This window comes from Lithobates pipiens, unplaced genomic scaffold, assembly GCF_037356315.1.
Source record: "Lithobates pipiens isolate NorthernLeopardFrog02 unplaced genomic scaffold, aLitPip1_a1.2 Scaffold_22, whole genome shotgun sequence".
In the NCBI taxonomy this organism is placed as follows: Eukaryota; Metazoa; Chordata; class Amphibia; order Anura; family Ranidae; genus Lithobates; species Lithobates pipiens.
Window position 1 is genome coordinate 253,121,941 of NW_027507784.1, and position 23,776 is coordinate 253,145,716.

General features: G+C 45.3%; 1 protein-coding gene across 2 annotated transcripts in view; it reads left to right on the forward strand.

Moving 5' to 3' along the window:
• The first annotated feature begins 6 nt into the window (after positions 1-6).
• The window catches only part of LOC143924570 (uncharacterized), a 95,118-nt gene continuing 71,348 nt past the window's right edge, over positions 7-23,776 (forward strand). For both annotated transcript variants that reach the window (XR_013261891.1, XM_077448947.1), the window contains exons 1-2: positions 7-87; positions 21,173-21,263. Coding sequence is in view for 1 of the 2 variants with exons in the window: in XM_077448947.1 (XP_077305073.1) it covers positions 35-87; positions 21,173-21,263 (144 nt within the window). In the remaining variant the exon portion in view is untranslated. The remainder of the gene's footprint in view (positions 88-21,172; positions 21,264-23,776) is intronic.

Below are 23,776 nucleotides of genomic sequence, written 5' to 3' on the forward strand. Positions count from 1 at the left end.
CACAGACAACATTCACCAGCAGGGGACACCAGGCATGGACTGCAACATCCCCTCCAGCGCCGTTATTCCAGCAGTGGCTGCAAGGCTGTGAGTTATGTGGGAGAAGCACTTCTACTTTCTTACACCGATATTAAAGACTTTTTTTTTATGAGATGCTTATAGCAGGACTGGCATGATTTTCATTATTTATTTTTCTCCTCTGTGCTTTCTCCTCATACTGTTCCCTGGCTGCGTTGCCTGAGTTCAGGTATTTGGGTGCTCCCTGTGCCTGTCGGTGTTCCGTCAAAATTGGCAACCCATCAGATTAGCTAACGGAAGAGACTTTCCGTCAGCTGCGCATGCGCTCCATCGCTATACCAGGTTTTCTCATCTGAAAAAACACCTGCAGTCAGAAGGGGGCAGCGGACATCTTACTAGACCCAGCTACGCCTTGAATTTGAAAGTAATTTAGCAATAAAGTAACGGATATAAATAAATATAGTATATTGACATCTGTGATGCTGATTGGATGTGTAATTTTGAAAGCCTAAAGGTTTAGCGATGAGCAGTGCGGGGTGTACCAACATGGCCTCCGCCACCTTCCTACTGCTGATGTCCAGCTTTTTTCAAAATGTAACATTCAACATTCTCGCTTTTTTGCTAAAATTACTGTCAAATTCAAGACATAGCTGGGTGTAGTAAGATTCTTCTAACTGCAGGTGTTCTGTCGTTACCTAATCTGATGGGTCGCCGATTCTGACGAAACACCGGGTGGGATCTATGGGGTCATGAGCAGGCTCCACTTTGTGCTCACCTCCGTTTTAAACAGTAAGCTTATATGCCTACCCCACCTCCACCCAAAAAGCCGTACTTGAGTCACCTCCCCCAGATCATCCCCTTCTCCACCTTTTGAACAATCTCCCCCTCCCTTCAGATTGTAAGCTCCATGAGCAGGGCTCTCCTATTCCTTCTGTATTGAACTGTATTGTAATTGTACTGTTCCCCCTTATATTGTAAAACACTGCTATAAAATTCTATACAATAATAATAATATGCAGCTGCTCCCAGCACTACACATACATAGCTCCCAACTGTCCCTGATTTCGTGGGACTGTCCCTCATTCGGAACAAAGTCCCTCTGTCCCTCTTTCCTCCTTATTTGTCCCTCATTTTGGTCTGATCTATATAGTTGTATATAAAATGCACTATTTTTCTTTCAAAAAATGTTTCCCGTTGTTAAACCTTTCATCCAATTTCCAAATTGCTGCATTTGTAGATTTCAAAAGCCAGTATAAAGTAATAGTAGTTGTAAAAAAAAAAAAAAAAAAGCACTTGTGGTCTTAACTAATAATTTTTTCTTTAAGAATTCTCCTTTAAGGCTGGGTTCACACTGAAGCGATGCGGGAACGCCGCAAATCCGCGGCGGGTTCCCGCATCGCATGCCTCCGCATGCCAGCAGTTCACACTGCCCTATGCGAACTGCTGGGAGTGTCAGTGAAACGTTAATGACACCCCCAGATCAGTTCGCATATCGCAGTGCGATCTGCAAACTCGGACAGGAATCGGATCGCATTGTGTGAACACCCATGCGATCCGATTCTGCTGCGGACCAAAAAAAGGGTCCTGTGCGAGTTTGGAGCGGGTGCGATGCGAATTCAGCCATACTATCTGTATGGCTAAACTCGCATCGCACAGAGATCGGATGTGATTTGCACTGCAGTGCGGTGCGAATCACATCCGGGTCTCCTAGCCGCAGCAGTGTGAACCCAGCCTAAGGGGGCGTGACAGGGGGTGTGTCCAATGCAGTCATACTTTTGCTAATAGGTGTCGCTCATTCCCATCTAAAAAAGTTTGGAGGTTTGCAGTGTGAGAAATACCAAACCAGATCCACACCTCTCCTCCTCCTCCACAGGGGTGACTGGCAGAGGTTTTAGATTTGGTTCTGTGTTTCACGTACTGCCTTTGTGTGCGTCACTGAGAGGGGCTGCATGGAGGCTTGTAGATCAAATAAGGAGTGCGCACAATGGGGAGACGTGACCCCATACATCCGGACAGGCACAGGGAGCACCCTCATATACCTGAGGAGGAGCAAGAGAAGAGGATAAAAACGAAAGAAAATAGGGTAAAATGTGGCAGTCCTGCAAGAAGCATCTCAATTAAAAAAAAATTGCTTTAATAATATCACCTACGTTTTTTTTAATTTTGCCCGTTTTCAAAATTAGTAAGGATAATAACAAAAAGAACCATCATCATCATATTATTATTGTTATTAATGTTGTTGGTGTTATTACACTGTATATATGGCAGACGTCTTATTCCTTTCATGTTAGTGGTATGCTGGTCATGCATTTATACATATGATAATGATACAATATGACTGATATAATTATTGTTTTGTTAAAAGAATTTTATATTTCAGAAAGCAATGGCAATACATAATTGTGTAGCCCCCTTAGGGTTGCCACCTCACCCCTTTAAACCCAAACACATATGAATTACACGGGTTCTGTGGCTAATTTAATGCAGATAAGGCACCAAGTGAGTTTAATTACCACCTTAATCAGCCAGAGAACCTGCGTAATTAATATGCGTTCAGTTTGAAAGGGATGAGGTGGCATCCCTAAGCCCCCTGGTCCTAAACTGGGGCTACTATGTAAATTTAGTCTGGCTGGACTGTAGGCAGCTCAGATTGATCCTATAGTTTTCAAATTGTTGTTTTTTGATAAGTCCAGTGGGGGGAGGATTTCCCACTGTCGCCTGTAGGTGGCACTAATACTGCAGGTTTTCTACCACTGATGCATTCTGGGGAAGGATATATATATTTGACACAATTGATGGGCATGGTCTTTTTTGCCTTTTTTGCCTTTGGCTGTGCCTGAGGAGAGGCTATTGTAGGGCCCAGAGGCCTACATATGTTGATGTGGTCCTGAGGCTGTCCTGCCCGGTATGGAGGAAGCCGTAGCAAGGTGAGAAGATCCAGAAGAGCTAGAGAGAGGCAGGATGGAGACTTCTCTCTCCGAAGGGTCTGGTGGCTCACTTGGAGGACTTACCAGAATCTGATGACACACAGTGTTTCCACCATCCCTGTGCTCAGTTCCCCGGTCTGTACACCTATTGTGCCCATTGTGAGGGGTTCCCACCATCCCTGTGCTCAGTTCCCGGGTCTGTACACCTGTTGTGCCCATTATGAGGGGTTCCCACCATCCCTGTGCTGAGTTCCTGGGTCCGGAACCTCATCTGGAATAGGCAGTTCAGTTTTGGCCACCAGTTCTCAAAAAGGATATTGGGGAACTGGAGAAAGTGCAGAGAAGGGCAACCAAAATGATAAAAGGCATGAAGGAGCTCAGCAATGAGGAAAGATTAGAGGAACTGAATTTATGCACTATTGATAAGAAGAGATTAAGGGGGGATATGATCAACATGTACAAATATATAAGGGATCCATATAGTGAACTTGGTGTTGACTTATTTACTTTATAGTCAACACAGAGGACAAAGGGGCACTCTTTACGTCTAGAGGAAAAGAGATTTCATCTCCAAATACGGAAAGGTTTCTTCACAGTAAGAGCTGTGAAAATGTGGAATCGACTCCCTGCAGAGGTGGTTCTGGCCGGCTCAGTAGATTGCTTTAACCACTTGCTTACTGGGCACTTAAACACCCTTCCTGACCAGACCAATTTTCAGCTTTCGGTGCTCTCACACTTTGAATGACAATTACTCAGTCATGCAACACTGTACCCAAATGAATTTTGTGTCCTTTATTTCCCACAAATAGAGCTTTCTTTTGGTGGTATTTGATCACCTCTGGGGTTTTTATTTTTTGCGCTATAAATGAAAAAAGATCGAAAATTTTGAAAAAAAACGCATATTTCTTTGTTTCTGTGATAAAATTTTGCAAATTATAATTTTTTTTTCATAAATTTTGGCCACAATTTATACTGCTACATATCTTTGGTAAAAATAACCCAAATTAGTGGATATTATTTGGTCTTTGTGAAAGTTAGAGAGTCTACAAGCTGTGGTGCGAATCGCACAAAATTGATCACATCTGATGTACTGGTGGCCTATCTCATTTCTTGCGACCCGAACAAGTCAGGAAAGTACAAATACCCCCCAAATGACCCCTTTTTTGAAAGTAGACATTCCAAGGTATTTACTAAGATGCATGGTGAGGTTTTTGATGTTGTCATCTTTTTCCCACAATTCTTTGCAAAATGAAGATTTTTTTTTTTTTTTTTTTCTCACAAAATTTTCAATGTAATAGGTTATTTCTCTCACATGGCATGTGTATACCACAAATGACACCCCAAAATACGTTCTGCTACTCCTTCTGAGTATTACGATACCAAATGTGTGAGACTTTTACACAGCCTGGCCACATACAGAGGCCCAATATTGAAATAGCACCATCAGGCGTTCTAGGAGCATAAATTACACATTTCATTTCTCAACCACCTATTACAGTTTTGAAGGCCCTGGAGCACCAGGACAATGGAAATGCCCACAAAGTGACCCCATTTTGGAAAGCTAACACCCCAACGTATAATCTATGAGGCATAATGAGTCGTTTGAATGGTTCATTTTTTTTCCAGAAGTTTTGGGAAAATGTGGAAAAAAATGAAAACGCATTTTTTTTACGCAAAGTTGTCCATTTATAAGATATTTCCAACACATAGCATGTACATAGCAAAAATGACACCCCAAAATACGTTCTACTACTCCTCCTGAGTATAACGATACCAAATGTGTGAGACTTTTACACAGCCTGACCACATACAGAGGCCCAATATTGAAATAGCACCATCAGGCGTTCTAGGAGCATAAATTACACATCTTATTTCTCAACCACCTATTACAGTTTTGAAGGCCCTGGAGCACCAGGACAATGGAAATGCCCACAAAGTGACCCCACGTGGCACTGACGACACGTGGCACTGACAGATGGCACTGGAGGCAGATGGCACTGGAGGCAGATGGGGCTGGCAGATGGGGCTGGCAGATGGGGCTGGCAGATGGGGCTGGCAGATGGGGCTGACAGATGGGGCTGACAGATGGGGCTGACAGATGGGGCTGGCAGATGGGGTTGGCAGATGTCGCTGGCAGATGGGGCTGGCAGATGTCGCTGGCAGATGGGGCTGGGGCTGGCACTGGCAGATGGCACTGGCAGATGGTGCTGGCTATTTGCTCTGGCTAATTGCTCTGGCAAATGGGGCTGGCAGATGGCACTGCGGCTGGCAGATGGCACTGGCGCTGGCAGGTGGCGCTGGCAGGTGGCACTGGCAGGTGGCACTGGGGCTGGAGGCACTGGGGCTGACGGATGGCACTGGGGCTGACGGATGGCACTGGCGCTGGCAGGTGGCACTGGCAGGTGGCACTGGCGCTGGCAGGTGGCACTGGCAGGTGGCACTGGCACGTGGCACTGGGGCTGGCGGCACTGGGGCTGGCGGCACTGGGGCTGACGGCACTGGGGCTGACGGATGGCACTGGCGCTGGCAGGTGGCACTGGCGCTGGCAGGTGGCACTGGCAGGTGGCAGGTGGCACTAGCAAGTGGCACTGGCGGCACTGGCACTGGCGGCACTGGTGGTGGCACTGGCAGGTGGCACTGGCGGCACTGGCACTGGGGCTGACGGATGGCGCTGGCAGGTGGCACTGGCAGGTGGCACTGGCGCTGGCAGGTGGCACTGGCAGGTGGCACTGGCACTGGCGGCACTGACGGCACTGGGGCTGACGGCACTGGGGCTGACGGCACTGGGGCTGACGGATGGCACTGGCAGGTGGCACTGGCAGGTGGCACTGGTGCTGGCAGGTGGCACTGGGGCTGACGGCACTGGCGGCACTGGGGCTGACGGCACTGACGGCACTGGGGCTGACGGACGGCACTGGGGCTGACGGACAGCACTGGGGCTGACGGGCGGCACTGGGGCTGGCAGGCGGCACTGGCGGCACTGGGGCTGACGGCACTGGGGCTGACGGCACTGGGGCTGACGGCAGGCGCTGGCAGGTGGCACTGGCACTACTGGCATATGGCACTGGGCTGACAGATGGCACTGGCACTGACAGATGGCACTGGGGCTGACACTGGCACTGGGGCTGACACAGGCACTGGGCTGACACAGGCACTGGGGCTGAGACTGGCACTGGGGCTGAGACTGGCACTGGGGCTGAGACTGGCACTGGGGCTGAGACTGGCACTGGGGCTGAGACAGGCACTGGGGCTGAGACAGGCACTGGGGCTGCACTGGGGCTGACACTTAGATCGCTCTCCCTCCTCACACGCTGTCTCTGTGTGAGGAGGGAGAGACACGGCAATGGGAGATGATCTCATATGTTTACATATGAGATCATCTCCCATTGGCAGCTGCGATCGCGCTGTGAACGGCCGCTTTGATTGGCCGTTCACGGCGATCTGTATTTGCCTGTCTCCGGGAGACACGGCAAATACAATACTTCCGCGATGCGCACCCCCGGCGGCGCGCATTGCGGAAGTAAACACCAGGCCGTCCAGGGACGGCCAGGCGAAGGAAGCCGTCCGCTCTAAGGCCGTCATTCGGCCATAGGGCGGGTGGGAAGCGGTTAAGAAAGGCCTGGATTATTTTGATAAATGTACAGGTACATAATATAACTGGGTACTAACATTTATAGGTAAAGTTGATCAGGGGAAAATCCAATTGCCTGAAGGGGGATCAGGAAGGAATTTTTTCCCCTGCTGTTGCAAATTGGATCATGCTCTGCTGGGGTTTTTCGCCTTCCTCTGGATCAACTGTGGGTATAGAATTGGGTATATGGGATTGTATGAGATTATTTTATTTTTGTGGTTGAACTGGATAGACTTTTGTACTAGACTTTTTTCAACCTAAGGCCGCGTACACACGGGCGGATTGTCTGGCCAACTAAGTTCGTCAGACAATCCGACAGACAGTCCGTCCAAACTTTTGAATGAACGGACTTGCCCACACACGGCACTTTTTGAGCGGACTAATACGGCGGACTAAGTCCGCCATACAATCCGCTCTACTTTTGAAATGAACGGACTCGCCCACACACGCGGAGGAAAGTCCGCTCATTTCGAGCGCGTCTCCAGGTAGGCGGGGCCCGCGAAGGAGACGTCGCTGGCCCCGCCGCCTGGAATGGACTTAAAGGGGAACCCCAACGCCGAAAAAAATCGGCGTGGGGGTGCCCCCCAAGTCCACAACAGACCCTTGTCTGAGCACGCTACCCGGCCGGCCAGGAAAGGGGGGCGAGCGAGTGCCCCCCCTCCTGAGCCGTACCAGGCTGTGTGCCCTCAACATGGGGGGTGCCTTGGGGAAGGGGGGGCCGCGCGGCCCCCCCACCCCAAAGCACCTTGTCCCCATGTTGATGAGGACAAGGGCCTCTTCCCGACAACCCTGGCCGTTGGTTGTCGGGGTCTGCGGGCGGGGGGCTTATCGGAATCCGGGAGCCCCCTTTGATAAGGGGGCCCCCGGATACCGGCCCCCCACCCTATGTGAATGAGTATGGGGTACAATGTACCCCTACCCATTCACCTGTGAAAAAAAGTACAAAAAAAAACACAACACAGGGTTAAAATATTTTATTGCACAGCTCCGGGGGTCTTCCGTCTTCGGGGGTCTTCTCGCCGGACTCCTCCGCTATCTTCTTGTAGCTCTTTTGCTAGCGGAGGAGTCCGGCTTTCTTCCTCCCCGCCGCCGGCCTCTTCTCCCGACTTCGGAGGTCTTGTCCCCCTCTTCGGTTCTTCTGCCGGGCTACCGCGCCTTCTTATAGCTCTTTTACAGGCGGTGGCCCGGTCTTCTGTCGCCGCTGTCGCCGCCGCCTTCCGTTCTTCTTCTTCTTCTTCTTCTTCTTCTTCTCCAGGAGATGTTGCCTCGACGATCTCTCTGGCCGGAATGCCAGAGCCGCGCTGCTCGGCCACTTATATAGTGACAATGGGGAGGTGTCACATGGTATATGTCACATGGGTTGGTGTCACATGGTGACCCCGCCCCTTACGATGTCATAGTCCCCATGTGACATCAACCCATGTGACCAACCCATGTGACATATACCATGTGACACCGCCCCATTGTCCCTATATAAGTGGCCGCGCAGCGCGGCTCTGGCATTCCGGCTGGAGAGATCGTCAAGGCAACATCTCCTGGAGAAGAAGAAGAAGAAGAAGAAGAACGGAAGGCGGCGGCGGCGACAGCGGCGACAGAAGACCGGGCCACCGCCTGTAAAAGAGCTATAAGAAGGCGCGGTGGCCCAGCAGAAGAACCGAAGAGGGGGACAAGACCCCCGAAGTCGGGAGAAGAGGCCGGCGGCGAGGAGGAAGAAAGCCGGACTCCTCCGCTAGCAAAAGAGCTACAAGAAGATAGCGGAGGAGTCCGGTGAGAAGACCCCCGAAGACGGAAGACCCCCGGAGCTGTGCAATAAAATATTTTAACCCTGTGTTGTGTTTTTTTTGTACTTTTTTTCACAGGTGAATGGGTAGGGGTATATTGTACCCCATACTCATTCACATAGGGTGGGGGGCCGGTATCCGGGGGCCCCCTTATCAAAGGGGGCTCCCAGATTCCGATAAGCCCCCCGCCCGCAGACCCCGACAACCAACGGCCAGGGTTGTCGGGAAGAGGCCCTTGTCCTCATCAACATGGGGACAAGGTGCTTTGGGGTGGGGGGGGCGCGTGGCCCCCCCTTCCCCAAGGCACCCTCCATGTTGAGGGCACGTGGCCTGGTACGGCTCAGGAGGGGGGGGCGCTCGCTCGCCCCCCTTTCCTGGCCGGCCAGGTAGCGTGCTCGGACAAGGGTCTGTTGTGGACTTGGGGGGCACCCCCACGCCGATTTTTTTCGGCGTTGGGGTTCCCCTTTAAGTCCATACCAGGCGGCGGGGCCCGCGACGTCTCCGTCGCGTGCTCCGCCTACCTGGAGACGCGCTCGAAATGAGCAGACTTTTCTCCGGGCGGGAAAAGTCCGCTCATTTCGAAAGTACAGCGGACTGGCACACACACGGGCGGACTGTCCGCTCAAACCAAGTTTGGACGGACAATCTTACGGAAATTCCATAAGACTTTGTTCGTCAGACTGTCCGCTGACAAAGTCAGCTGAAGCCCACACACGAGCGGACTGTCCGCTCAAATGTGTTTCGGCGGACTAAGTTGGGCAGACAGTCCGCCCGTGTGTACGCGGCCTTACTCTTTAACTATGTGTATTTATACAGGCAATGTTCTCACACCTTGTAAAAATGCCTGGGTGGCAGTTTTTCCTCAGCTTGATGGGCATGATTGGGATGATCTTTGGGAGGTTAACTTTTCCAGACTGGTGTTGGCTAGAGACCATTTAATACTGTACAAATTTTTACACAGAATATAACTCATTCCAGCCAGATTAGCTAGGATCCTTCACACTCAATCATTCAGCTGCTGGTGGTGTACTTCATCTAGGGCAGATTCCTTCACGTATTTTGGGAATGCACAACCATACAACAGTTCTAGGTACAAGTTATCCCGCGTACACGCGATCGGAATTATCGTCGAAAAAGCTCTGATGGTTTTCCCGACGGAATTCCAGCGGAATTCGACTCAAGCTGTCTTGCCTACACATGGTCACATCAAATTCCGATGACGTTACTAGAAAAGGGAAGTTCAATAGCCAGTAGCCAATAGCTTCTGTCTTGTAGTTGAATCTGAGCATGCGTGATTTTTGGCGTGTCGGAATTGCATACACAGAATCTTAATTACCGATAGAAAGTTTTTCCGTCTGGAAAATTGAGAACATGCTATAAATTTTTGGCTGGTGGAAATTCGGACAGCTAAATTCCGTTGGAGCATACACACGGTCCCATTTTCCGATGAAAAGCTCTCATTGGTCTTTTTCTGGCCGGAATTCCGATCGTGTGTATGCGTTATTACACAATGCATCCAAGAAGTTACGACTATTTTCGTCAGGCCATCTATAGAAATATGTCTTCTGGGCTTGGTAGACTCCTTGGCCCCAAGGAAGGTTTATCCGCACCTTGTTAACATTACTGCTCTAATGTGCTAGAAAGCTGATTATTCTTTCATGGAAGAAATCCACAGCCCCTGCAGTTCCTGGCTGAAAAGCGCTAATCAACAAAACCCTACCTTTTTACAAGGCTACATATAGTAGCAGAGGGGAGCCAAATGAGTATGACAAGGTGTGGACTGGATGGGTAAACAATATGAATACAGTAAAACCTTGGTTTGAGAGTAACTTGGTTTAAGAGTGTTTTGTAAGACAAGCAAAATGTCTTGATATAAAAGTAGCGTCATGTCACAACTGAGTATAAAAGAGAAGAAAGGAGCCTCTAAGTGTAGCAATATGGATACATTTAATGAAGGTACAACATTTAGCAAGTCATATGGTTGATGATTAAAACAGGCACATCTAAGTATGCAGGCAACTGGGGCAAAGCTGTCCACATTGACCGTCATCCACACCGCCATCGAAGTCATCCCTTCCACGAGCGCTTCAATCCTCGCTTTCAGATCGCTCTACTGCAGGGTAGTCTTCCTGGTCATGATTGCAGACTGACGGCAGTGAGAGCCAGGGGTGCAGAGCACAGCTTTATCCCAGATGCTCGCACACTTATGCCGCGTACACACAATTGGTTTATCCGCCGGACAATCCGCCCGTGTGTGGGCTCTGGCGGCCTTTTTGTTCCCAAAAGTACGGCGGACTTAGAAAGAAGTCTTGACTCAAAATTGTCCGCCGGACTCAGCAGTCCGGGGGACAATCCGCCCGTCTGTGTGCTAGTTCACCAGACTTTTGAAATGGACGGACTTGCCCACACACACGGAGTAAAGTCCATTCATTTTGAACGTGGCTCCAGGTAGATGGAACTAGCGACGGAAGTAAATGTCGCTGCCTCCATCAGTGCGATTGACACCTCGCTCGCCCCGTCACCTGGTATGGATTTAAAGGGGAACCCCTATGCTGAAACAACGGTGTGGGGGGTCTCCCCAAAGTTCATAGCAGACCCTTATCCGAACAAGCAGCCTGGCCGGTCAGGAGAGGGGATGAGCGATTGCCCCCCCCCCCCCGAGTCGTACCAGGCGTGCGCCCTCAATATGGGGGGGTGCTTTGGGGAAGGGGGGCCGCACCTTGTCCCCATGTTGATGAGGACAAGGGCCTCTTCCCGACAACCCTGGCCATTGGTTGTCAGGGTCTGCGGACGGGTGCTTATCAGAATCTGGGAGCCCCTTTAATAAGGGAGCCCCCAGATCCCGGCCCCCCACCCTATGTGAATGAGTATGGGGTATGATGTACTCCTACCCATTCAACTGGGGAAAAAAGTGTTAATAAAAAAACACAGCACAGGTTTTTAAAATACTTTATTAGACAGCTCCGGGGGTCTTCTTCCGTCTTCGGGAGTCTTCTCACTGGACTCCTCCACTATCTTCTGCTCTTTTACCACTAGCTCTTTCACTAGCGGAGGAGCCTGGCTTTCTCCCTCTTCACTGCCGCCAGCCGGGGGTCTTCTTCCAACTTTGGGTGTCTTCTTCCGACTTCGGGGGTCTTGTCCCGCTCTTCGGTTCTTCTTGCCGGGCCTCGGCTATCTTCTTACAGCTCTTTTACTAGCGTTTTTTCCCGGTCTTGTCGCTGTCACCTTCTTCTTCTTCTGGTCCTGTGTGGGCTTGTGTGGGCAAGTCTGCTCGTTTGGAAAGACCGGCGGACCTCCGCTGCAAAGTCCGGTGGGTTGTCCGCCGGACTAAGTCCGCCGGATAGTCTGATCGCGTTTACGCGGCATTAGAGGTGCCTCTTTTAATCATCAACCATGTGAGTTGCGAAATGTTGTACCTTCATTAAATGTAACCATATTGATACACTTAGAGCCGGTTCTCACACTTGTCAGGCGACTTAGCCTTAACATTGCTATAATCTTTTTATATGTACTATAGACTGAAGGCCTTATGAATAAATGGTTGTGGAACATCTGAGTTTCCATTATTTCTTATGGGAAAATTTGCTTTGATATACAAGTGCTTTGGATTCCAAGCATGTTTCCGGAACGAATTATGCTCGCAATGCAAGGTTTTACTGTACCGTGTCAGAATAGATGGATTTGTTTTCATGAGAGCGTGCAGTATATATATCGAGTATGAAGTGCTGTGGTCAAGTGATCTGGTATGGTTTGAAAAAAATTGCACTATACCAAGGAAGGTAAGTGCCAAGTGCCACATGTGAAGAGCCCAGGGAAATAATACCATGGATATTAATTCTATTTAAATAATTTATTAATAATATGAAAAAGAGTATGCCAAATACCATAAAAAATGACAATGAAGCAAAAATCCTACAGCTAACATCATGTAGACAACGTTGTCTGAGACAAAGGACAAACACACATAGAAACAAACAACAAAGCAACAGACAAAACCCAAGCAAATCTATATTGCATATAGAAACAAAAAACTGCGCCAACCCTACAGTGAAAAATGTCAGAAAGTGATAACAAAATAAATAGGCATTGACCTTAAATGATTATAACAATGGAAAAACACCTTAAGTGCATAAAAAACACAGCAATGTGTAAAGTGAAAAAACATAAATAAAAGTCCATTCAAGGGAAATTCCTATGTGGATCCAAATAAGCGTTTGTGACACCACGGTGATTAGAAACGATCCAGAAGCTCATAAAAGTGCCCGTCACCGTACAATGAATGTGCTTACCAGAAAATAAGCAATTTGGGCGTTTGTATATAATCGATGGGTCCCATCAGAAGATATCCTCCTTTTTAGTGGGTCAAATCTCCATCTCCCAATAATGCCCTCCAGATATTAATATGCTTCGTGGAGCTCAGTAATTCCCGAAAAAGAAAGGGGCTAACATGGCATGATATCGTTTGAACAATTTATTAAAGAAAAAGGTAGCACACTTACATGTGGATGAGTAAAAAACAGCTTGTATAAACAATAATAAGAAACCGGCCGGTAAAACAGGAGCCCGTCCTCCTCTCAAACAGCGTGGTGGCGTCACTGCGTGCCCTCCCAGACGCGTTTCGTCATACCTGACGTTGTCAATGGGAATCGTTCCCCATTGACAACGTCAGGTATGACGAAACGCGTCTGGGAGGGCACGCAGTGACGCCACCACGCTGTTTGAGAGGAGGACGGGCTCCTGTTTTACCGGCCGGTTTCTTATTATTGTTTATACAAGCTGTTTTTTACTCATCCACATGTAAGTGTGCTACCTTTTTCTTTAATAAATTGTTCAAACGATATCATGCCATGTTAGCCCCTTTCTTTTTCGGGAATTACTGAGCTCCACGAAGCATATTAATATCTGGAGGGCATTATTGGGAGATGGAGATTTGACCCACTAAAAAGGAGGATATCTTCTGATGGGACCCATCGATTATATACAAACGCCCAAATTGCTTATTTTCTGGTAAGCACATTCATTGTACGGTGACGGGCACTTTTATGAGCTTCTGGATCGTTTCTAATCACCGTGGTGTCACAAACGCTTATTTGGATCCACATAGGAATTTCCCTTGAATGGACTTTTATTTATGTTTTTTCACTTTACACATTGCTGTGTTTTTTATGCACTTAAGGTGTTTTTCCATTGTTATAATCATTTAAGGTCAATGCCTATTTATTTTGTTATCACTTTCTGACATTTTTCACTGTAGGGTTGGCGCAGTTTTTTGTTTCTATATATTTGTTTGGTGTTGTATCACATCTATTGCTGCTGCCTGTTTCACATTTAGTATATTTGTTTTCGTTTTTTTCCTAGCGCGGAATAATTTTTTCCATTTGCTCAAATCTATATTGCACCAGAGCACTATCAATGAGTGCCAATTTAAAGTAGCTGTACCATCAGCCAAGCAGTCCTATTGGTAGAAATACAAGCAACGGCCTTTTCAAAATAAAATGAAAAAAACAAAAAAGGTGCCAGGCTGTGGCTGGAGAGACCGTTATTGTGGAACAATCTTGGGGATAAGGGGAGGGCAAAGGACAGTAAAGGACTTCGTGTCCGCAGATACTGTGACATCCACTGGATGATAGATGACCATAGACCAAACAAACCACCTGTAGCTTTTCAGTGTTTCTGGGGAAGCAGTAAGGTGGATAATAGTTCCCGGATGGCTAAACGGTGTTCAGAGTAAGATGGACGCCGGGATTCAGTTTGCAAATAAAATGCATAGTTATGTGACTCACTGCCAGCAGAAAGTTATAAAGGCAGCACTGTCCAGCACAACTGTACCAGCAAAACAGAACTCCCGTATTTTTTCTTCAAGGCTAGATTGCCAAACACACACCTCCAGAGGCAGTTCACTCATGGGGTGTGGAGAGCAGGGGAATCTTTACGGAGATGACTGGTGGGCCACAGCTGCTGCACATTTAAAACAACTCCCGTGTTCCACTGTTCCCAGGGTGCGGTCCGGGCCACGGGTCGGCATGAAAGCGAGGGGGTGGTATTACCTGGATGCTTGGGAAGGTGTCTGCAGCTCAAAGCAGTGACATCAACGCATTTCACTGGGAAACCCTAGCTTCTTCAGGACCTGGGACGGTTCATTGGGATACTTTATTCAGGGGTCATATCTAAATTGTCAAGATGGAGTGTGGATATATTTAATATAAAATATGTAAGTCATGGGGTATGGATGCCAGTGTTCGGTCGAGAAGTGTCCACTATCGAGAAGTGCCTTGGTTGTACTGTGCATGCACAGTACGGAACAGCGCAACAGCTGATTTTACAATCAACTGTTGAGACGGCGCCTGCGCACAATAGGCAACAGAATAAATTTCTCTGTCAGATTGTGCCCCGCGCTCCCCTGGCGAGTTCATGTTGGTGAGGGCTGGATTTCTACATGTTGTGGGCAGATTTATAAATGATGGCAGTTTTTAAATTCCACCCCCAGCTGCTCATCATTTATAAATCTGCCCCCAACATAATATAGAAATCCGGCCCTCACCGACATAAACTCGTCACGGGAGCGTGGGGCACAATCTGACAAAATTCTTTATTCTGTCGGCTATTGTGGGCAGGCGCCATCTCGCCGTCACAACAGCCGTTCGTCCCAGGCACTTCTTGATAGTGGGCATTTCTCTACAGAACACCGGCAATCATTCATAGAGGGCTATGATTTTTGGCACACGTACAGAAAACATCAATATGTAAGAAATGTTCTGTATTAGCCTCGAAGTGACACTGGGGGCCTAGTGCTGATGTCTTGTTTTGTTTGTTAAGTGTCGCCTGGGTTTCAGCCTGTCACAGTGTGTTTTCTTTTGTACGTACTTATTGTGAAAATCAATAAAAAAATGAATCTTTTGAAACGATCGTTTAATAGACCATATGCACAGCGATTTTATCAATATAGATATTTAATACAACTGTGTTTTCCACCACAACTGATTGGACTAATTTGGATATAATTGATGGGTTTACATCAGGACTGGTTAATAATGAATTACAGCCCCTTTCAGTAATTGCCTGATGCGATCTTAATGTCCAATTCTTTGAGTAATTATATGGTTGTATCGTTATGGCTGCCTAAAGCCCCATACACACTATCAGATTTTCTGCTGATTTTTTCCTTCAATTTACCAAAACCACGTAGTGCAAGGGCCTGCTTGATTGCATACAAATTGAAACTCCTAAGGTTTGACCTCATATTATATGATTTGGGTAAAGCTGAAGGAAAAAATCTGCAGAAAATCTGATAGTGTGTATGGGGCTTTAAAGAGGTTATAAAAATAAAAATAAAAGTCAGCAGCTACAAATTCTGTAGCTGCTAACTTTCAATAACAGGACACTTACCTGTCCAGGGTTCTTGGTACCAGCATCTTAACTGTGGACAGCCAACTGTGCTGCTTGTGGCTTCACAGCCGGCTGCCCACTGTGCATGCGTGAGCTGCGCTGCACTTTGTGAATGGTCCCACGGTCTTCTAAGACCTGTGGCATTTCCTAGAAGACTGCAGGGAGGGAGTAGATCTTCTGATCTGATCCCCTAGGCATTCTGAGTGGAAGTGCGAGTGGGTACCTGTTAAAACTAGGCACCTGCTTCCCCCCCCCCCCAAAAAAATGACATGCCAAATGAGGAAGGAGAGAGAAGGACTTAAAGTGATTGTAAAGTCTCAGGTTTTTTTCTGTTAAAAATAGCAAACATGTTATACTTACCTGCTCTGTGCAGTGGATTTGCACAGAGCAGCCCCAATCCTCCTGTGTCCATTCAGACACTGAGCCGTGGCCCGGCCCCGCAACCCTTCTTTCCTGATTGGCTGACTGACTTTGATTGACAGCACTGGAAGCCAATGGTGCCGTGCTGCTGTCTCAGCCAACGAGGAGGGAAGTCCCAGGCAGCCGAGACACTCCACTCCACTACAACATTGTTGGATCTAGATGGGGCTCAGCTAAGTATTAGGGGGCTGAGATGGACTGCTGCACACAGAAGGCTTTTTATCATAATGCATAGAATGTATTAAGATAAAAAAAAAACCTTCTGCCTTTACAATCACTTTAAAGGAGAACTTCCCCTTTTGGGTGAAGTTCCGCTTTAAGGAGGCAATAAATCCTAAAGCAAACATTTTTTATTAGTCTTTAGATGTGGTGGCTGCATTTGTTTTCTTTTTTTTTTTGGCTTTTTTTCTTTATCAACACACTTCCTGTCTTGGGGTGTCTCCACTTTGGATGCAGGAACAACAGAGACACCTTTATACAGCAGTGCTGTCAACATGTGCAGAGGGTAGTGTTAGATATACTAGCAGATTTAGATGGACTTGAGTAACAAATTAAAGCTTAAATCCAGCTACCCTGTTTCCCTGAAAATAAGATGTAGCGTGATTGTTTGTGATGGCTGCAATATAAGCCCTACCACCCAAATAAGCCCTACCCTGTTTCCCTAAAAATAAGACCTACAAGGACTTTAACAAGGGCTTATTTGGGGGGTAGGGCTTATATTGCAGCCATCACCGACAATCACGCTAGGTCTTATTTTTGCCGAAACAGGGTAACACTTTTTAGGCAGTTGCAGTAGCATTTTATTTTCCTTTTGGGATAAAGGTTTTACATAAATGAATAAAGGCTGATCACTATAAGCACCCCTGTCAGTGTTAATGGGTCATCTCATCCCTCTAATTGCTACTTTTGCTGGACAACTTGTTCTGTTAAAAAAAAACTGACTTACTGACAAGATAACCAGGTTAAATAAAGGGGGAAAAAAACCTGAAATAAAAGAAAACGAATGCAGCCTCCACATTTAAGAATTGGTAAGTTGTAATATGGTGCATTTTTGCTTTTGGGTTTAATGTTGCTTAAAAACAGTCATGATCAATCATTTATGGGCAGCCAGTGTTAATTTTAGTCTTAGGACTAAAATGGCATTTTAGTTTTAGTCCCATTTTAGTCTTCTGCAATTGTTTTAGTTTTAGTCGTATTTAGTCGGCTAAATCTCCAGTACATTTTAGTCGACTAAAACGTAGGACATATCAGTAAATCAGTAATTGCAATTTAGTGGTAGTCATAGTCTTTTGACTAAAATGGCATTTTAGTTTTAGTCGTATTTTAGTCATATCAGTTGTTTTAGTTTTAGTCGTATTTTAGTTGACTAAAACAGTATTTATTTAGTCGAATAAAATGTTTTAGTTGACTAAATTAACACTGTGGTCAGCATTACATTTTACCATTTAAACAGTTGCTCTAAGAAAGACACTAATATCTTTCCTGGTTGAGTGCTACAATATTAGGCCTCAGGCGCACAGATGATAAGCAGCTTCTGTGTGCTGAGGTGTAAAATATCCGGCACCCAGAGAGAGCTGCACGTGCCACATACAGCCACCAATATAAGTGAATGGCCAGCCCTGCCAAAGCGCCTGCAAAGCACTTTGCGGGCGGTTTTAACTGTTTCCATGGCTGCTAGCGGGGTTAAAAGCACCACTATAACAGTGGCAAAGTGCCGCTAAAACTAGCAGTGCTTTACCTCTAACGCAGTTGCGCTAGCAGTGTCAAAGGGCTCTTATAGCCAGATGCTGAGCTATTCTGACAAGCAAAGATCCAACATTAGGTATGCCCCTTTCTACCTCCTGAGCATTCCTATTGGCCACTGAGGCTGCCCATTAGTATGGGCTTGTAGAAATGTAGGGGGCATGAGGTAGTAGCAAGCACCGATACCTATGCAAAGTCATTTTTTATTACTTTCAGGTTCTCTTGAAAGTCATTTTTGCAAGCTTTCTCTATACTTTTCTTGTTTCAAATAGAGATTTGAACATTAGACACTAGATGGCAGGCTGAGATAAGATATAATCTGTTTTATAGGCCATATATGAATATATAACTATGGCCACTTCTTTGTACGTTTATAATTACAAACTGTAAAAGGCTTAAAACATTAAAATATACAGCTGCATTTTTATTTTGCATCAAGCAAGACTTCAACATTAGTGAACTGTTGAAAGGGTTTCTACACCCCTATGTTTACCACAGCTTCAAATCCATAAAAATATCATTTAGATGTTCCAGGTTAGATGACAATGATTAGAACCTCTTTAGGGAGTATGCTGGAGTTTGCTATTGACATGTGTGATGCTATCATGCCAAGATCAAAAAAGATCACTACATTTTTCAAAATCAATCATTCCTCTATAAGGCCTCATGCACACTGGACGTTATAAAAATGCCAGTAGCTTTAGCTGTAGAATGTTGTGTTAAAAACGCTTTGCAGTGTTTTTGCATTAGCTTTTTTAGCGTTTTTTTTAGCATTTTTTATCAAAACTATGCTCCCACAAGAGCTTATGGCTCAAAAACGCTCATAAACACAAAATAGCCACAATTTTGATCTTTTTCTGAGTTTCCTCTTCAAACTCACTAGTTCTAGGTTTTTTTTTCCAGCCAGAAATCTCCCCTGTCAAGAAACACTGATAAAAGCCTATGTGAACACAGACTTGCTGGGGAGTTTACTCGCTCAAGAAAATAATGTCTGAAGCCTAAAACAACAGCTGTAAAAACATCCAGTGTGCATGAGGCCTTAATATTCTACATAGTTTTCAAATATTTGTATAGATTTCAAATGACTGCTAAATTGTCCAGACTTGGACAGCCCAGCAAATTAAGCACAAGATCTGACTAAAAGAAGTTGCAGGTAATTCTTCAACAGTTGGTGTATGCATCTACGAACAGAGAAAAAGCCTTTGCGATCCTAAAAGAACATAAAATTACAACTTGCCTTTGAATATACAGTATAGGGAAAGACCAGGCCTTCTGGATTAATGTGCTGTGGACTGAGAAATCACAGAGAAGAGTTGTTTGGCCACAGTAACATTAGACTTGTGTGGCACAAACTAAAGACAGTAGTTCAGGAGAAAAACCTCATACCAATTGTGAAGCACGGTGATAAAATTGTTATGGTGTGGATTTGCTTTGCTGTATCAGGGCATGTGCTTGTAGTTAAAGTATAACTAAAGAAAAAAACTTTTTTCTTTTTCTTTTGGACAGCATGGAAAGGGATTAGATCCCCTATCAGTTTCTATTGTTGTCTGTTAGAGAGATTCACCCTCTCTATTTGTCCTGTTTACCATTATCATTGAAAAGAAAATCCCAAATTTTGGGTTGTCCCCAGAAAGGTAATAGAGGGATTCTTCCATCTTCCACTGGGGACACTAGTACTGGTAATATGGGGGTCCCCAAGTGGTTCCCCTGATTTTCAGGGTTTTCGTCTCACTTCTTGTTTTGGCTATGTGGCAAGAAGTAAAGGAAAATCTCCCCATGGAAACACAGAAGGCAACAAATAAACTGACAGGTGTTATGACCCTCCCTTACTCTATCCAAAATGTGGAAAAAAGTTTTGCCTATAGTTCTACTTTTTGAACCAAAAATGAATCTTTCAACATAATGATCCAAAGCACACTAGAAAATCCACCAAGGACTGGCTCAGTCAAGTCTCTGATTTGACACCCACCTAATTTTATGGAAGTATTTGAAATAGGCAGGTTATTCAATAAAATACTAAAGCCCCATACACACCATCAGTTTTTCTGCAGAGTTTTTCCTTCAGGTTTACCAAAACCATGTAGTGCAAGGGCTGGCCTGATTGCATACAAATTGAAACTCCTAAGGTTTGACCTCACATTATATGGTTTTGGTAAATCTGAAGGAAAAACTCAGCAGAAAAACTGATAGTGTGTATGGGGCTTTAGTCACATTGCAATCAAAGACATTTTGTATGGAGAGGTGTCAAAGACTGGTAGGGATTAATGCAAAATGCCTACAGGAAGTCCTTTCTAATGAAGGGGGCAATACCAGCTTCCGATACCAACAGTGTACATTCTTTTTTCCACAATTCACCATTACATCAATCATTATTTTTGTTGAATAAATTATTAAAGCCCCTTTCACATGGGAGAGCTGAACAGGTCCACCTGTCAGTTTTTTAGATGGACCCAATTGGACCCTCCAGTCTCCTCTATGGAGCGGCAGGCGTCAACATGGACAAATGATCCAATCCTATCCCCATCTGTCTGGTGAATCAGATCGGATGGTAGTCAGGTGTAAACAAGCAGGTGGTTCATTTACATCCGCACGTCCATAAAGGAGAGCAGGCTGTGTCCATGTCCACTCTACATAAGCGGAGTAGACACAGACCAGTCATCCATCTTCTCAGCAGGGATCAGTGGGCCTATTCCCCGCTGAGTAGGTTGACTCCAATGGAGCCCGCCCCATGTGGAAGTGAACTACAAAGGCAAATCTTCGTTGTTGTTTTTTTTACTGTATAACACAATTATCTGCAGGCACTGTTTAAATGAAGATCTAATTTTTTCCTGTTCAAACATATTAAAAAAAGTGCCTTCAAGCACTGCAGGTTTGATACTTTGAATCAACTGAATCTGGCTACATGATTTTGAGTGTTGGAAGTACATTTGAGGGGTGTAAAATGAGTACACGAGACACAGTTTTTCGGAATTCTCTCCTAACTTGGACAATGAAGAAGGAAAACACAACCTAAAAAGCTTTATTTGAAAGCTGAAGTACTTGGCAGTAGAAGGGATGAAGTAATCACAATCGTCTAATCACTTTTTTGTATTATTCACTCCAACAGATCTGAGAATCTGCCATCAAACACCTAAATATCATATATCAATTTTGGGTTAACTGGCCTTTTAATATAGTTTGGGTAGAATTGTTTTATTTAATAACTAACTTCTATTTAAAGCTACTTTAGATTATAATGCTAATAAATGCTTACTGGGTTTTTACAGAAAATATTATGTTGATGTAGAAAGAAAAGAAGTTGGTTTTGATTTATCTTTACATCCAAAGGATACAAATGAAAAATATAGACTGTATGAAGTAAGTAAAACAAAAAATGATGTTTGTACTGAACATTTTGAACTGTAATCATCAAAACATTTCCAAATTTATTATCAAATCTCTCTGTTTTAATGTGAACCTAGGTAGGGATTTCAGTAGGCAAATGTTATCAAGAATATATGCAGTTAATTATATGTGTATGACACAATAGTGGAACAAAGTTAAATTTCCTTCACTTCTAATGAATAATTGTATAACGTAATCAAGAGACTAGCATATTAACCACTTAAGCCCCGGACCAATTGTCAGCCTGAGGACCAGAGGTCTTTTTACAATTTGCCACTGCACTGTTTAACTGGTAAATGCGCGGTCATGCAATGTTGTACCCAAGGGAAATTTGCGTCCTTTTCTTCCCACAAATAGAGCTTTCTTTTGATGGTATTTGATAGCCTCTGCGATTTTTATTTTTTACGATATAAATGGAAAAAGACTGAAAATTTTGAAAGAAAAAGATATTTTCTACTTTTTGTTATAAGAACAATCGAATAAACTCAATTTTAGTCATACATTTAGGCCAAAATGTATTCAGTCACATGTCTTTAGTAAAAAAAAATGTCAATAAGCGTATATTTATTGATTTGCGCAAAAATTATAGCGTCTACAAACTAGAGTACATTTTCTGGAATTTACACATCTTTTAATTTATGACTGCCTATCTCATTTCTTGAGGTGCTAAAATGGCAGGGCAGTACAAATACCCCCCCCCATGACCCCATTTTGGAAAGTAGACACCCCAAGGAAATTGCTGAGAGGCATGTTGAGCCTATTGAATATTTTTTTTTGTCCCAAGTGATTGAATAATGACAAAAAGAATTTTTTTTTACAAAAAGTTGTCACTAAATGATATATTGCTCACACATGCCATAGTTATAAGTGGAATTGCACCCCAAAATATATTCTGCTGCTTCTCCTGAGTACGGGGATACCACATGTGTGGGACTTTTTGGGAGTCTAGCCGCGTACGGCACCCCGAAAACCAATCACTGCCTTCAGGATTTCTAAGGGTGCAAATTTTTGATTTCACTCCTCAATAACAGTTTCGAAGGCCATAAAATGCCAAAATAACACAACCCCCCCCCCTCCCATGACCCCATTTTGGAAAGGAGATACCCCAAGCTATTTACTGAGAGGCATGTTGAGTCCATGAAATATTTTATATTTTGCCACAAGTTGCGGGAATATTACAAACTTTTTTTTTTTTGCACAAAGTTGTCACTAAATGATATATTGCTCACACATGCTATGGGCATATGTGAAATTATACCCCAAAATACATTCTGCTGCTTCTCCTGAGTACGGGGATACCACATGTGGGGGACTTTTTGGGAGCCTAGGCCTAGCCACGTACGGGACCCCGAAAACCAAGCACCGCCTTCAGGATTTAAATATAAAACGCTACCAAAAAAAACTGTTAGCGATCGCAGGGATCAGGTCTGACTCTGCGAACGCTGCAGTTATGTGTTTAGTGTTTTGTAAGTGACAGTGATCGATCGATACTGCACTTGGTTTGGCTGGGTGGAGGGGTAAAACGCAGGTGCTAGCAGGTATCTGGGCTGATCCCGCTAACAATGCGTTTTTTTGGAACCCTAAACTGCTGGGGACGCTAGTATAGATCTGATCAGATCAGATATTGATCTGTTCAGATACTATACCACTAGGGGAGGTTTTTGCTTTGTGCGTGAGTGTTAGCGGTACTGGCACTAACCTAGCGCTGCCTGGGGCGACACAGACCCTATCTGACCCTAAAACCTAATTGATATCACCCGCCGGGTGATCAGGGGGTTAAACCTTTATTGGGTAATAAATGGTGGGTGCCCTGATGCTATAAAAAGCAAACTAACTAACCAGCATCACCCGTAACACTTATACAGTGATCACTGGTGAAATGGTTAACTAGGGGCAATCAGGGGGTTAAAACCCTTATTAGGTAGTATATGGGGGTCCCGGACGCTATATAAAAACCTGACGGGGAACCTAAATAACTAACTGGCTAACCAGCGTCACCAGTGACACTTATACGGTGATCGCTGGTGAAAGGGTTAACTGGTGATCGCTGGTGATCGCTGGTGAAACGTTAACTCTAGGGGCAATTAGGGGGTTAAAACCTTTATTAGGTAGTATATGGGGGTACCTAACGCTATAAAAACCTGGCGGTGAACATAAAAAATAACTAGCTACCTAGCGGAACCAGTGACACTAAGGCAGTGATCAGAAAAACGATTGCTTAGTGACACTGGCAAAAGGGGGTGAAAGGGATACCTGGGGGGGCAATCAAGGGGTTAAACCTTTATTGGGGGGTAGGGGGCTATCCTGGACCTAACACTAACTGCCCTGACACTTTTTACAGTCACAACTGACACTAAATGCAGTGATCAGTAAATAAATGATCACTGCAATCAGTGACACTGTGACTGGGGGGGGGGGGGTGATCAGGGGGTGACTGGGGGTTAAAGTGTGCCTATGTGTACCTACATGTCAGTGTAGTATTGGTG